Source organism: Hemicordylus capensis, chromosome 6 (genome assembly GCF_027244095.1).
Source record: "Hemicordylus capensis ecotype Gifberg chromosome 6, rHemCap1.1.pri, whole genome shotgun sequence".
Lineage (NCBI taxonomy): Eukaryota > Metazoa > Chordata > Lepidosauria > Squamata > Cordylidae > Hemicordylus > Hemicordylus capensis.
The window spans coordinates 51,648,279-51,663,683 of NC_069662.1; the positions used below are offsets into that span (position 1 = coordinate 51,648,279).

The following is a 15,405-nucleotide window of genomic DNA, read 5'->3' on the forward strand; positions in this document are numbered from 1 at the left end:
GAAAATGGATGGGTTCTCGGAAGTTTGGTAGGATTTGGGAGCTAAGCAGGATTTCCAAAGGAAAAGTGGCTTTAAGACCTGGCATAACCCTATTCATGACTTGCCATCTAAATAGCCATAGGTACATCTGATTAATTTGCATAATATATTCAGGTGTTCTGCTTTTCTTGATGCAGAATTAACTAACATTCTTTGTGCAGCTTTTACTCAGTTCAATGGGGTCAAAGTAGAAGAACTCCTCAGTGGATAGCATCTCCAGGGATCTTTCTTCCAGGTCAGACTGGCTGGGTGACCCAGGTATTTGTCTTTTGTCTTTTTTACTAGCTCCTCGTTATTTGGCTTGGCTTGCTTTACATGAGTCCTCTGAAGGCATTTGCCTGGTGGCATCTGAAGGTGGCAGAACATCTGTTTCTGATTGTGGTGTGGGGCTGGCTGGTAACTGGTGCTGCTTTGGGGTGGGAGCAAGGGGTTGGAACAAATGGTCTCAGCCCCTGTGTGATGAAACAAAAATGTCAATAGCCCTATTCACACATTGTATTCCACACACATACAATCTGTGTACAGTGTATGCACATATAGATCAGTACAGATGTAAAGTCATTAAGACTACCACAAGACCAGCAGGGCTAGTCTTGTGGTAGGAAGCATGAATTGTCCCTTTGCTAAGCAGGGTCCACCCTAGTTTGCATTTGAATGGGAGACTACATGTGAGCTCTGTCAGACATTCCCCTTAGGGGGCAGGGTCCACTCTGGGAATGGCACCTGCCTGCTTGCATGCAGAAGGTTCCAGCCCAGGTTCCCTCCCTGGCTTCTCCAAGATAGGGTGAGAGAGACTCCTGCCTGTAACCTTGGAGAAACCGCTGCCAGTCTGTGAAGACAATACTGAGCTAGACGGAACAGTGGTCTGACTCGGTATATGGCAGCTTCCTATGTTCCTAGGCATTGTGTTCAAGACACGTACAGCAGCACACAGAGACTATACTATACATTTTGAGGGGTCCAGGCCCCTGGATACACTTTGAAATGAACACATGTACAGTCATTCACAGGGGAAAAAATGTGCATGTATACAAGCTCCTGTATGCATGTACAACTTAATGTCTGAATAGGGCTGATCTCTCGTCATTCACACTCATGTTTAAATTTTTATTGATTTTCTCACATTAAACAAATATTGACTTTCCGCTCACACCTCCTCGTGAATCACCACCTATAGAATTAACCCTTGCTATAATAGTAATTCAAAACATATATCTTAAACCTTACAAACTCGATTTTGATTTACTCAACCTGCTATTATTACTAAATTCCAAACCCTGTTGTAAAATCAATATTAAGAAAATAATTCTTTAAGTATAATAAAAATGGTTTCCAATCTTCTTTAAAACATTCCAAATTTTGATCTCTTATCAGTGCTGTGAGTTTTGCCATCTCCGATCTCTCGTCATTCAGACCATGGGGAGGGATGTAGCTCAGCGACAGAGCACCTCCTTTGTGCCCAGAAGATTCCTGCTTCTGGTCCACTTCCCGGTGCTTTCTGCCACTAGGGCAGCCAAGGCAGTTGAATGCCAAACCTGGGCCGAAAGGCAGATAAGCAATGGCGCCGGGTGATCAGTATCATCCGAAAGTGTCTAGCGTGGGCAAGCCACCCCATCGACTCCCTCTGTGACTCTTCGCCGTCTGGAGCGACTAGCCTTCTTTGTCCCCTTCCCTGCTGCTCAGGACTGTCCCCTTGCATCAGGCTGGCTGCAGGGGGTCGGGAGGGCACTCTGAAAGGGCAACCAGGTATCAGTTCTTTCGCCAGAAGAGGGGTGCATTGGGATTTTCTGGCACCAAGAGGTTTTGGGCTGTTGCTGTTGGAAATTCTCTGTGGTGAGAGAATCCCTTTCTCATTATAGCAGAGTGCACAGAGGCACAACACAGCGGAAGTTTAGTTAGGCATGCGTGTATGCTGAGAGTAAAGTAACTTGGAGCCAATTCATAGTTTCAAATCAATCTATAAGACATTTATTAAGGAACTCCATTCTAGATAGGAAAGTGAGGAGTTAGGATCTCTAATCTATCTATCTAGCTGGATGCAGATGGATTCTGCATCCTCTCTGCACATATCGTGCAGGGAGAGAGGCTTGCCATGTTGCAAGGCAGAAGGGCAGGTAGGGAAGAGAGAGAGGAAGGAAGTTGAATCCCTAAGATTAGCAATCTACTTTTCAAAGGGATGCTGGGATAGCATCAGAGCAGTGGAGACGGGATGACCAATGTCTTGACTCTCTAGCCCTCTGACTTACTAGTCTGTCCTCCACTGTCTGAGACAAAGAGACCACGCAAAGTCCTTTAACTTCCAACAGTTGCTACCTCAGGCCCTTGCTCCATGGGACTCCTTACATCTGGTACCGCCTCCCCTCTCCACCTGTATCCAGAGCATCACTGACTCTTCCTGCAACCATAACACTTAGCATGTACATTTCTCTAGGGCAGTGGTTCCCAACCTGGGCTCCTCCAGATATTGCGGAACTACAACTCCCAGCATCCCCAGCTACAATTTATTATGGCTGGGGATGCTGAGAGTTGTAGTTCAGCAACACCTGGGGGAGCTGAGGTTGGGGACCACCTCTCTAGGGCATGCAAAGAAGGGGCTGCAGCGCAGTGGGGAAGTACCTGCTTTGCCAGCAGAAAGTCCCAGGTTCCAACCCTGGCATCACCAGATAGGGCTGGGGAACATTCCAGGCAGGAGAACCATGGCTGCCAGTCAGTGTGGGCATTACTGAGCTAGCCCAGGGGTCCTCCCCAGCTGTGGATCCCCAGAGGCCATTAGTTAGAATATTACTCCCATCATCCCCCCTGCCAAAGGCAATTGTGGCTGGTGGAGTGGGGTGGGGTGTGTGTGTGCCTGATGGGAACGATAATCCAAGGACATCTGGGATGCAAAGTTGAGAACCCCTGAACCAAATGGTCTGACTTCATATGTCAAAGCCATGGAGGTCCTTCACGCAGTCAAAAACACTTGTGTTCTGCCCAGGTTTGGAAGCTGCGTATGCTCCCAACTTTCACTTGTGTGGAGCAGTGTTCTCTCGAACAGGCATTCCCAAATGTTGTGGACTACAATTTCCATAATCCCTAGTGACATGCCATTGCAGCTGGGGATGATGAGAGCTGTAGTCGTCAACACTGGGGAATTCTCGTTACAGGTGACATTGGTGTGGAAGCAAGGTAGGAGGGAAACCTGGGTAGAAGCAATTGTGTGGAAGCATGGGTGGCATCCATTGGACAAGTGGAGAAAAATGTCCTAGGCCTGGAGGGTCAGGGTGCCCACAAGGCTTGGGGTGCGCCGTTCTGATGCCATCCTTTCTGTGCTGGGCGCTGCTGCCCTGCAGTTGGGGCAGTGGGAAGCAGTGCACTGGGGCTTCCTTTATCCCCCCCCCGCACTTCCTCCTCCCAGTGGATCACTGCTGCTCCACCCGCTGGTCGCTATGCAGGAGCCGCCGGAGGCGGGGTTGCCTGGCTCCAATCTACCCGGCCCCATGCCAATGAGCCGGCGCTGCTGCTGGCCATGGTGGTGGCCACTCTGCTCTGCACTGGTGAGTTCAAGAAATGGGGATGGGAAGGCTTGGGTGGGTTAGGTTGTTGGAAGTTAAAGGACTTTGTGCTGTCTCTTGTCTCAGACAGTGGAGGACAGACTAGTAAGTCAGAGGGCTAGAGGGTCAAGACATTGGTCATCCCTTCTCCACTACTCTGACACTGTCCCTTTGAAATGTAGATTGCTACTCTTAGGGACTAACTTCCTTCCTCTCCTCTCTCTTCCCTACCTGCCCTTCTACCTTGCAACATGGCAAGCCTCTCTCCCTGCACCATATGTGCAGAGAAGATGCAGAATCCATCTGCATCCAGCTAGCTAGCTAGATTAGAGATTCTAACTCCTCACTTTCCTATCTAGAATGGAGTTCCTTAATAAATGCCTTATATATTGATTGGAAACTATGAATTGGCTCCAAGTTACTTTACTCTCAGCATACACGCATGCCTAACTAAACTTCCGCTGTGTTGTGCCTCTGTGCACTCTGCTATAATGAGAAAGGGATTCTCTCACCACAGAGAATTTCCAACATAGGTTGCCCTGCCCCCTTGCGTCTGACATCAGACACAGGGGGCATGGCTTGGGGTGCTGGGGTGCATGCAAGTTTTGCGTGTGTGATAACGGCCCCCTGGCTGAACTTTGTCCCCCAGCCACCGGGAACCTCGCTACACCCCTGTGTAGAAGCAAGGGAGGAGGAAAAGCTACCCAGGTTTTCCTCCTACCTTGCTTCCACGCAACCATAAATTGGGAGCACATACAGCTTCCAGACCTGGATAGAACACCGTTTTTTGATTGTGTGAATGAGCTTATACTCTCGAATCTTTCTATGAAAAAACCTGCTTTCCCCTTTAAAGCAGAGCTGGCCCATTTTATTTTGGTGCCAGAGGTGGGAAATACAAATGGCATCCACATCCCACCTCACAAATTAACAGGGACAAACCTACAGGAAGCTCTCCTGTGTAAGCTTCATTGAAATGAATGGAAGCTTGTGTGGGAGGAGTCGCGGGTGGAGGTGCCCCCTGAGAGATCTCTTTGTCACTCACTTTGCTTCAGTGCCCCGCAAAGAGCTCGGGCTTGTTGGCCTTTCTCATGGTTAGTGGAATCCAGATACATATTGTGAGCATAAATTGCAAGGAAATATGCAAAACAAAAGAACTTCTGCACATGTTCTACTACCACTACATATTCTTCATATACAAGCCAGTGTAGTGTAGTGGTTAGAGGGCTGGACCAGGACTGGGGAAACCCGAGTTCAAATCCCCATTCAGCCATGAGACTTGCTGGGTGACTCTGGGCCAGTCACTTCTCTCTCAGCCTAACCGACTTCACAGGGTTGTTGTGAGGAGAAACCTAAGTATGTAGTACACCGCTCGGGGCTCCTTGGAGGAAGAGCGGGATATAAGATGTAAATAAATAAAAAATAATTCAGCTTTTGTTAAGTGCAGTGTTAGGACTACATTGGTGCAGAGCTATAAGTGGTTGTGTGTGTGTTTAGCACAGACAGTTCTGAATATGATAGCTAAGTGAAACCTCCACTTTCAGAGGCAATCTACCTTTGAATACCAGATGCTGAGCACAAACAACTGTTGCCCTCATGTCTTGTGAAGCTTCCCAGAGACATCTGCTAGACACTGTATGGTGACCTGTACGAAGTTCTGGCCTGATCCAGCAAAGCTCTTCTTATGCTAGTGACTGAAGTCTTGGACTTTGTACATACCTTTTATTTTGATTTCTGGAAAGGCTACATTGAAATTGGTCCAGCACTGCCTCTGGCTGTGCCATTCGCACTTCCTGTCTGCTTACAGGATCAGAGGTTTCATTTTTGATGCTTCTTCCAGACACAACCAGCCATTCCTTTATCTGAATTCTAATCATTCAACAGGCTCTCCAAACCAGAGCAACCCTCCCCCAGGGTAGATCGCATGGAAGTCGACAGTTGCTTGGGGGCAGATTTCATGTTTGGAAGGCCAGCCGGTCAATTATGTTGCAGAATTGAAAACAAGTCTAGGCAAACGTCTCCAGCTCATCATCTGCCCCAAGGCAAAATCTGTTCGCCACTTCTGCTTCAACCCTTTCTTGACTATGAGGAAGAGAGACCTTTATATGTCTACATACGGAAAAGGGGAAGTGATTAGGAGATGTGGGGTTCAACGTTATAGAAACACACTGTTTGTCTTACCCCAGCCAAGCTGCATGATGGGGAGAGGGGGAGGCCTGCCGGCTATCCTGGTCTGAGACAACTGTACGGAGACAGACTGCTGGATATAGAAGGAACTGGGCCTGTGATGACATAAGAGGAGCCTTGCTGGGTCAGACCCAAGTCAATCCAATCCAGCATCTTGTTTCCGATGGTGGTCAGCCAGATGAGAAGCCCACAAGCAGGACATGAAGGCATCGACCTTCCTCTGCTTGCTGCTGGCATTTCATGCTCAGAGCAGAAGCAGGCTGCCTTTTAAACTGGAGGCTCTATCTAGCTATCCAGGCTCATAGTCATTGATAAACCTGTCCTCCATGAATTTGTATAATCACTTTCAAAGCCATCTATAAAGATGGGGACAAAGGTAACAATACATTCCCAAACGGGGTAGCTATCAGGAATGTTGTCCCCAACATGAATCTCAAGGGAATATTCCGTTCCTTCATAAAGCAGTGGCCTCTAACACAATGAAATCTTATAGGGGCTGAAATGTGTTCAGTTTTATAAGCTGGTGATGTCAGCCATCCCTTGACACCTGTTGAGAGGTACTTGACCTGCCCGGAATTTTGATAGAATGAGTGTGCTGTCCCCAGCACAAGATCACAAGGGCCTGTGACTGTTGGCTCATTAAAGTTGACCTTATTTATTTATTTATTTACTATAGTGCCATCAATGTACATAGTGCTTTACACTTTAGGGGCTTAACACAAGCAAAAACGAGAAGCTCCTGCACCTAGCAATGTGTGATCTAAGTAGGAAAGACAGTAGGAAAGACACCAAAGGGAAGGGAAAGGAAAGGAGGAAAAGTAAAGACAGGGATAATAAAGGAATGATCTGTGCAAGTGCCGTAAATCAGGACTGCACAACTTCGGCCCTCCAGCTGTTTTTGGACTACAACTCCTATCATCCCAAGCCACAGTGGTCAGTAGCCAGGGATTATGAGAACTGTAGTTCAGCATCTGCAGGAGAGCCAAAGTTGTGCAGCCCTGACACAGATCATTCATTTTCAGTTGAGTGTTCAGCGGTTTCAGCTGGGAGTTAGAACTAATGGGATAATGTCTATTGGCTCCACAACTGCTAATGCAGATTAGAATTCCTACTTATCCTGCAGGTATTTAGTGAACAAATGACTAACTCTTTTTTGTACATATGCCAGCCTGGTTCTGCTCAGAACTAGGCTGCCTTCTCCATCCATCATTTCCAGACCACTCTGCTGAAGGACCTATAAAATGGAGAGTGTTGCCACCTCTTCTTGTCCGCTGACAAACGATACTCCCCGTTTCCTTGGTTTTTAGTATCCGTGCAGTTCCTATGTGTTTGTTTCGCTTTCTAACCAGTGGCTGTGTTATTTGGTGCCAAAGTGGTCCATTTTCTTTGTGTTCCCCTCAGCATCCTGAAAGCACCCTGCTATCCAAGGCTAAAGCCTTGGAAAACTAAATACTTACACTGGTCAATTGCCACAGCAAACGTTAAAATTGCACATAAATCTTCATCAGGCAAAATGAAAAGAGTGGTAATCTTCAAACACCTGGAAAGTAAAGTTTGTCACAAAGGCAGACATGTTAATAACCATGGGTAGTTAAAGGCCAAAACCCATTTCCCCTTCACACAGTAAATATGCCATGTACCGTTGTACTGTGTATTTTGGTTTGAAATAGCTACTGCCCCCTGATTCCCTATTCATAGACACCCATCTAGATTCGAATCCCCACTGCGTTCATAAGCATGCATTAGAAGAGCAGAGGAGAGGAAATCTACATCATCATCATCATCATTTTATTTTATTATGCTCTTTACACACAGTCTACCAGATGTTATTGACTGGATTTGGTACTTTAATTATCGGGCCCTTTCCAAGGGTCTAGGATAGCTAAAGAAAACTTAAAGAAAACTTCATAGTATTCATGCTGTCCTGAGTAGTGTGACCTTCTGCAGATGATGTGTTGTAATGTCATTGATGCCCTATTATTATTTAATTTTAATTTTATTTCATTTCATTATGCTTTTAAACCAAATAGTTCTCAAAGCAGTTAACATAGCAAAAGGTATAAGACAATGGTTCCCTGTCCCCAAAGGGCCCATAATCCTAAAAAAACAAAACCTACAAACTTTACCACAGTTTAACCTCTCCAATTTGGAATGGAACAAGATGGTAACATTAAAGGCATTTTAAAGAGAGCACATCAAATAGCAGAAGGCTCCAAACCAATTCCAGCTGCCCAAGATAAGGACTTTGTTTCAGCTTGTTGCCAGCATTCATGAGACGATGGGTTTTAAAATGTCAAAGATACTTCTTTTCTCAAACTGCTGCACAGGTTGTTGTGTATGCCCTCTGAGGTCAATCTTCCTTCTCTCTCTCTCTCTCTCTCTCTCTCCCCCTGCATATCTATGCATATCCAGAATTTCAAATCTTCACTGTACCATGAAAGTGGGTGAGTTGTTAAACAAAACAGTTTTTTAAGGCACCACACACACACACACACACACACACACACACACACACACACACACAAACAGCCAGGTAGACACAACTACATGTAGTGAGCTAGAACCACTGTCTGTTCAGCCATGAGTCCCACCCACTCAGATCCATCTATGCCACCCATCCAGGTCACAGTACACCAGCAGAGAGCAAGAACCATGCTACAGAAAGCATGGAGATGACTCTTGAAAGCGAACCAAGCAGAAACCTCAGATGAAAACAGATGCCCTCTTCCCACACACAAAAGTGTGCAGCTGCTACTTCTGGTGATGGGGAGTCATCAGATATATTGACAATCTGTCAAACCCTGATCATGAACCCCATCTGCTAAGGCTGCTTTGCATGTGATGGATCTGTACTGTGTAATGTCTAGTGAACCCACATCGCCTCTTTCACTTAGTGGTTATTTGTGTATTTTTATTTTTAAAAACCCCACCTTTCTGTCAAGTTTCATATTCAAGGCAGCTGTGACAAAACAGTGATACATGTAAATAATGAAATCAATTAAGATTAAAGTGCCTGAGCCCTCAGATAAACACATCAGTGAAAACCCCCTTGATAATATCACCAAATAATTCAGATGACAGCCTCCCCAAAAGCTGTCTTAAAAAGTTGAGTTTTGGCTGTGCCGTGGGAAAACAGGTAGAGCCTAAGCCAGGTGGACTTCCCTGAGGAGGGTGTTCTGCAGCTGAGATGTGGCGACAGAGAAAGCCCTACCTTGTTTCGTTTTATGGTGTGTTGGCTTTTAATGCATTTTGTTTCATGTTATGAGTTGCCATCAGCATATTAATGCTTCAAAATGGAAAGGCGGGATCTAAATAGGTATAATAAATAAATAAAATACCTCACAAGCCTATCAGACAGCAAGAAGGAGATGATGGGAGTTGTAGTTCACCAGCAGCTGGAGAGCCAAGGGGATGATGGGAGGTGTAGTTCACCAGCAGCTGGAGAGCCAAGGGGATGATGGGAGGTGTAGTTCACCAGCAGCTGGAGAGCCAAGGGGATGATGGGAGGTGTAGTTCACCAGCAGCTGGAGAGCCAAGGTTGCCATTGCCAGCCTCTGTTCTGCAGGGTATCTTACATCATATGCCCCTATCCGTACACTTCATTCAACATCGGTTAACAGATCATATAAGAAGATTGTCAATATCAAATCATGTATGTGATAATATACTATATTTTTTGGAAACCTATTCCAAGAACCCACGACTGAGCCCCATGTCTCTGGTGTTCATGTATGAGCCACACTTCTAACATTATAATTAAAGAGTCATTCTACAAAGTGATAGATTGAGTGGTAGAATTCTGTAATGTACCATTTCAGAATCTGGATGGGGGAAATCATTTCTGAATACTCCTTCATGTTTAAACAAAAAACAACAAAACCCTCCCTGCATGTAAAAAAAAGAGCATGTTGGAAAGAGAAAAAATTGCTGTGCAGCCCTCTCTCTGAGAAGTTAGTTTACTACCTGCAGTGAGGTGTTTGTGTTTCTTTTTTCCACATGGGGGAGCCTTCAGAATTGCAGCCCCTGCCCCCCCAGTCTGAAGAGGTAGTGTCCAGAACTCTGCCACCGCATTTGGTGTCATTGCGCAGAACAGTCCAGTGTCTGCCGTGTGTGTCCTCACTAACAGTGCAACGTGTGAAGCAGCCCCAAGGCATCGTTTTCACTCTTCAGATGCTTTTTGGCATTGCCCATGTCCATAACTTGAAGAGTAAGCCTGCAGGAGCTCGACTGTACATCCCATTCAAAAGCAGCTCTCTTCCTCTTTCTGTCCCAGTTTAACAACACCTCAGATATGCACACAAATTGCACACAAATTGCTCATGTAAAAGTCCCCACATTTTTCAAAAGCCATATTATGGGCAAAATTCCATGCCATCCATTGTGAGATATGGCAGCCCTCTGTCCTTCATAGGGGATAGGAATAAACTCCAAAGATCCTACGGTGAACGCCGGCAGGAGGAAGAGTCTTTCCTGATCCCCACTGGCTATAGGTCTCACCCCAAAAGTATCTGAGAGAGTCATTAGAAGAACATGAGATAAGAGTGTATTTTAACCTGCCCTGAGCCCTTGAAGTAGGATGGGAAATATATCTAAATAACATACGAATCGATAAGTTGGTCGCTTAATTACAACATGCACATCCCAAACTGCAGTGATTGGGAGACCACACTGAGGCATTTTCCTGCACTGAAATGAAATTCAAAATCCAAGAGACTGTTTTCCCCTCTTACCTTGCAAGAGGCTTGCCTTATCGTGTCATGCCAGATGGGCCATGTGTCGTACATCCCTCGGAGATTTTTTTTGAAAAAAGAAGAAATCATGTTAGCCTGGAACACTCTCTTTCAAGGTTTGTCTGTTCCCTTCCCAGAGCGTTAGGAATAAAGTTGCAAAAGCGGGGGCAGGGGGGGGTGAATGTTGGAATGATTGACAGCTCTGAACTATAGGCTCATCCCTTACCTTAGGCCATGCAATCTGATTGGCTGTCTGCTGACATCCCCAAAGCACAGCACTTTTTCATAGAAGCTTTGGGTAGACTGTCGGGGGTGGGTGGGGGAAAAGGTTCGGGGAGGTGCATTTCTGACAAGGCATAAAGTCATTTTCCACTTCAGGAGACTTTCTTGGGCTTTTTTGGGTGTGTGCGCACATGAGGGGGGTGGGTGGGGGGGTAGAAAGGACCTGAATTTTTTTTGTCCTTAAATGTTTTTCTGCAAACTTCACGGAGAGTGGTCTTCTCCTCAACACCAAGCCTGGACTAATGGATTACCACCTGCTTGGATTAATTTTAGCTTTTCTCATCGGTGATACAAAGGTCTTAGCTGGTTACCCCATTTGGTGGTAAGACTTCTTTCCCCCTCGTCACAAACTTTTGGCAACTTATTTCTTTATTTACCTCATATCCTTGTGTGTTCACATTCTCTCTCAGTGCTTTGCTCTGATTCATATGTTTGATCCTCCCACTTTTTGATAATTAATGCAAAGTGTGAAGGTGATGGCATTTCATTTTTTAAAACTTTGGAATGGTGATGGTTTTAAATAGATGCTTGGTTTTACTTGATAGCTAGTTTTCCAGTCTCAGCCATTACTAGTTTCAAAGTAACATCTTTGAATGTAATCTTTAAGTAGCAGACAATAACATTGTGAAGGCGGAGGAGATAAAGGGATGGACACTTGAAAGTTTGAACAAGAAAGGTATAATTCAGATCCAGTATTATGAAGTATTTTGCTACCCGTCACAATGGAATACTGGCAGTACTATATAAAGTGCATTTGTCAGATGTGCCTTTTCTCTTGAGATAATGTGGCCATCTCTCACTCTTTTAAGGAATGGACCTGGGTGGGAGGGTGTCTGTTTTCCTTGGGTATGCTACAGATTGTTCTTTTGCGATATTTGATTATAAAGTCAGTGATGACAGAAAGATAATTAATGAAAACAAGTGAGATAAAAATTCTGATTTTATGAAGGTTTTTGTGCTGACAAGAATCTGTCATTTGGGGGCCCCCCAAAAAAATTCACCAAAAAACAAACAGAATTTTCTTTCCCAATAAAAGCAGCTCTTCAATGCCTTGTGTCTAGTCTTTCATTAAAACACCCCCCCCCAAAAAAGAGATAAAAGCTAAAGAAAATGTGGTTAAAGATTCACCTCCCATTGTTGGGGGGGGGGACATTTATAGCACAGCCAGATCTCAAGTTAATCTGAAGATATCAGAATGCAATATTCAATGTTTTGCTCCATTTATCTCAGTTAAGATTTCTCCTTGAAATATATGTGGTTGAAAATGCTCAGCCAAATGGAACTAGAAGCCGCAAAAGCAATGTGAACCCCAGTAGCACCTAAAAATGCCTCTCTTCTATCTTCCAACAATCCTTTTTATATTATTCATTTCTTAAGTCCCTTCTAAGCTAACTCAACAAAGAAATTAGCTAGACCGAACCATGGAAATAGGCTAAAAAGAGACTATTTTGGAAAAAATGTGTTTTGAAGTGGCAAAGCTCTGCTTTAGCTCCCTTGTAAATATAATTTTAAAAATGAATATTTCACACATCTGGATTTTTTAAAAAGTATATATTTTCTGATAATGTGGAAATGAGAAAATGACCTAAAACACAAGAACAGTGTATTTTCCTTGCCAAATGGATCATAAGTAATCAATTGGGAGCATAGCAAGTGTATTTATCCATTTCAATATCCCTTTATTTAGATTCATCAGATCTCTCTTTACCCCAGGTTTGATAAAAGTACCTTCCTGCAAGTTGCAATGTTCATTAAGAGAAGTTGCAAACGGAGCACCTCTGATCATCCAAGTTAAAACCTTTGTTAAATGCTGAGGAATTGCCAACGGGAGCCGATTCAAAGGACTGGATCCTGTTACCAAATGCAGCTCTCTTGGAGTCCAATTGGGCTTTTCAACCAGGGCAGGGCTCTACATCTGGATTAAAGCTAATCGGTTGTGAAACACAAAGAGCTATCTTAACATTTTAATAACATGAATAATCAGTTATCCTTCCTGATGAATGAAGAAACAAGGGATTAATTTCCCCCTTCTATTTAGTATTCCAAAAACTCTTCTTACCCTTCCTTCCAAACCCGCCCAGATGAGTCTCTTAGTTAAGTGAGCATGCAGAAAATAAAGGGTTAAATTTCTGGTTCCAAGAACCTGGACAACTTAACATATCTATTTCAAGAGGGATGGCACCCAACATCTTTTATTTGAAGGCAGCTGGGGATCTGCAGAGAATTAAAAAAAATAGCAATTACTTTAGAGAGTAAATATTCCATCTCTAAAGAGTAAATAAATCTCCATATGAATTAAGCTCTCAGTCTGTACAATTATGCTCTCTAAAGTAGGGGGTGACTATTATAATAATGGTATTGAGTACCAAGACTCACATATCTGTTCAGCTGGTCATTTAAAGGTAAGTGCCTGCTTGAGTGCATTAATATGCTCTGAACCAAATCATAATTTGTCATGAGCTGGGAACTTGGGTGTATGTGTGCTAGATCCATCTTCTTACCTTATTGTAGCGGATATTTTCTCCCTTGTGATCATTAACTTCCCTTCTAGCTCAGTTTATTATTTTCAGCTGATATCAACTCTGTCCATTTATTCACCTTGTGAGGTTTCCATATCTACATTATTCATTGGGTATGAAAGGGATGGCTGAACTGAACCAGAGCTCCTTGCAAGTGTTCAACTCCCCCTGCAGGATATAGCCAATATAGTTTGCAAGATATTAGCTGCAAAAAGGAAAAAAATATCTACGAATAGTGCAAGAAAAAAATTAATGGAGAGTCTTAAACACATAGCAGTTCAAGTCTCTGCATGGTTGGGTGGTTTAACAAACAGTGAACAATGTTATCTGAATAAATGCAAATATGTGCTAAAGTATGCAAATATTGTAGTATATGAGTGAGTTGTATCAGCTTTATTTCAGCATGGAGGGTGGAGAGGGCAGCCGTAGGCCAGGAAACGTGTCACATCAGACAGAGACATTTTGATCCAGAGATGCAAGAGTCATTGTCTATATACCTTGTGGGTTTTAAAAAGTGGACAGTTAGAACCTCAGCTGTGAACAGACCGCAATTCTCCCCAGTCAGAACTCTAACCAGAAATTATGCACTGATGGTACAGTTCTGAATTCCGGGCTAAATTTGGACTCATTGACTTAAAGTGTCCCTTATATTCCAGCTGCAAAACCTGAGGTTTATGGGGCAGGCAGTAGCATTCAGACTACAAAGGAATTTGTTAGGAGTACCAAATGTGATGTTGGATATTAAGGATGGAGTGATTGTATATGGGAAAGTGGGACAGAAGAGAGATGTCTGCTCAGCTTTCAACTTGCTTGGAATCTGAAGGATGGGACAAGGATTGTGCAGCTGGTCTATGCCCAAAAGAGCTTGCAAAAGGCTGTAGAGTCCCAGGGATTCAGCAAGAACCTTTAGCCTCCCGTAAGGCTTGCCAGTTCTGTAAGGCATGACTTATTATATTGTACCCCCACTCTGAAATTTCAGTTTACACTGAGCAGTTTCAATGAAAACATCAGATGTGTTAACTGGTGTTTATTTCACTGTTCATTTGTGTGGTTGACAATCAGCTGAGAGGGAGCTGGCTTGGTTCTAAGGTACCTTGGTTTTCCACATCCCTACCTTGATGTAAATTCATTGTGTACTCTGAATAGCCTACTTCCATCAGCCGCTTCTGATCCTTGCAAATGAGAAATAAGAGTGACTTAAACTGGGATGTAAGGGCAACAGTCAAGATTGCAAATAACTTTGCAGATGAACAGTGCTGTGTAGGTGGTGAGAACAGTCCTAGTATACAGACCTGGCTGGCAGAAGCTGAGGGCTGCTGGGTCAGACCCAGACCTCCTTGCAAGAGCTCAGCTCCTCAGCACAATAGTTTAAAATGTCACTATCATCTTGTGTTAAATATGCCAGATTCTGTGACCATACTGAATCAGCCCAAATTCACCCAATTCAAATACGAGGTCGTTCACACGGCTGGTTGAGTGCGGGCTGGGGGAGGCTAGTTTTACAAACCTTTCCCGCAAGATGAGTGGTGTTATGATTCTGGGAGCGCAGACTGCACTTCCAAACATGTAGTGCTGTGTGGAGCAGTACGCCGCTCCGGAGGTTAGGACGATGTGTCCCAGCCTCCGGGAATCCCATAATGCATCAGAGGGGCCCGTCTCTGTGTGCGGCTGGGATGGAAGCAGCCCGTGCTTGAACATGATAGCCCAGGTGAATGAAGCACTCGCTTCCTGAACCTTGGCTAACAGCTGGGCTGAAAAGGCCGGGCTAGGTGGCCCCAGAGGCATAACTAGGGAAAACGGTGCCCGGGGCAGGCACTGAAATGGCGCCCCCCCCACCGCGCCCCCCCACCGCCCCCCCAACATACTACATTATACTTAGGTTTTTCCTCACAAGCGCCCGCCGCCGCTGCCAAGCCAGGCCACTGACTGGCCGCCAGGCGCCAGCAAAGCAATGCGGGGGGGTGGGGGCGCAGGCAGCACGGAAGGGACCACTCGTGGGGAAGGGGGCACCGACGCGCTCCCTTGACTGCTGCAGCGCTGCTGCACTGAGCAGGAAACATTTGTATTAACAAAAAATTAAAAATTTTTAAAAAATTGGTCATGGCGGCGCCCCCCACG

The 15,405-nt window shown here is 44.8% G+C and overlaps 1 protein-coding gene across 4 annotated transcripts in view; it reads left to right on the forward strand.

The window, feature by feature from the left end:
• The first annotated feature begins 206 nt into the window (after positions 1–206).
• WNT3 (Wnt family member 3) overlaps positions 207–15,405 on the forward strand; it is a 61,399-nt gene continuing 46,200 nt past the window's right edge. For 2 of the 4 annotated variants that reach the window (XM_053266117.1, XM_053266116.1), the window contains exon 1: positions 10,912–11,090. In XM_053266117.1, coding sequence (XP_053122092.1) covers positions 11,011–11,090 — 80 coding nt within the window. In that variant the 5' untranslated portion in view covers positions 10,912–11,010. Of the gene's footprint in view, positions 298–10,911; positions 11,091–15,405 lie in introns of those variants that run through there. The other 2 variants (XM_053266118.1, XM_053266119.1) reach the window with 2 other exon arrangements.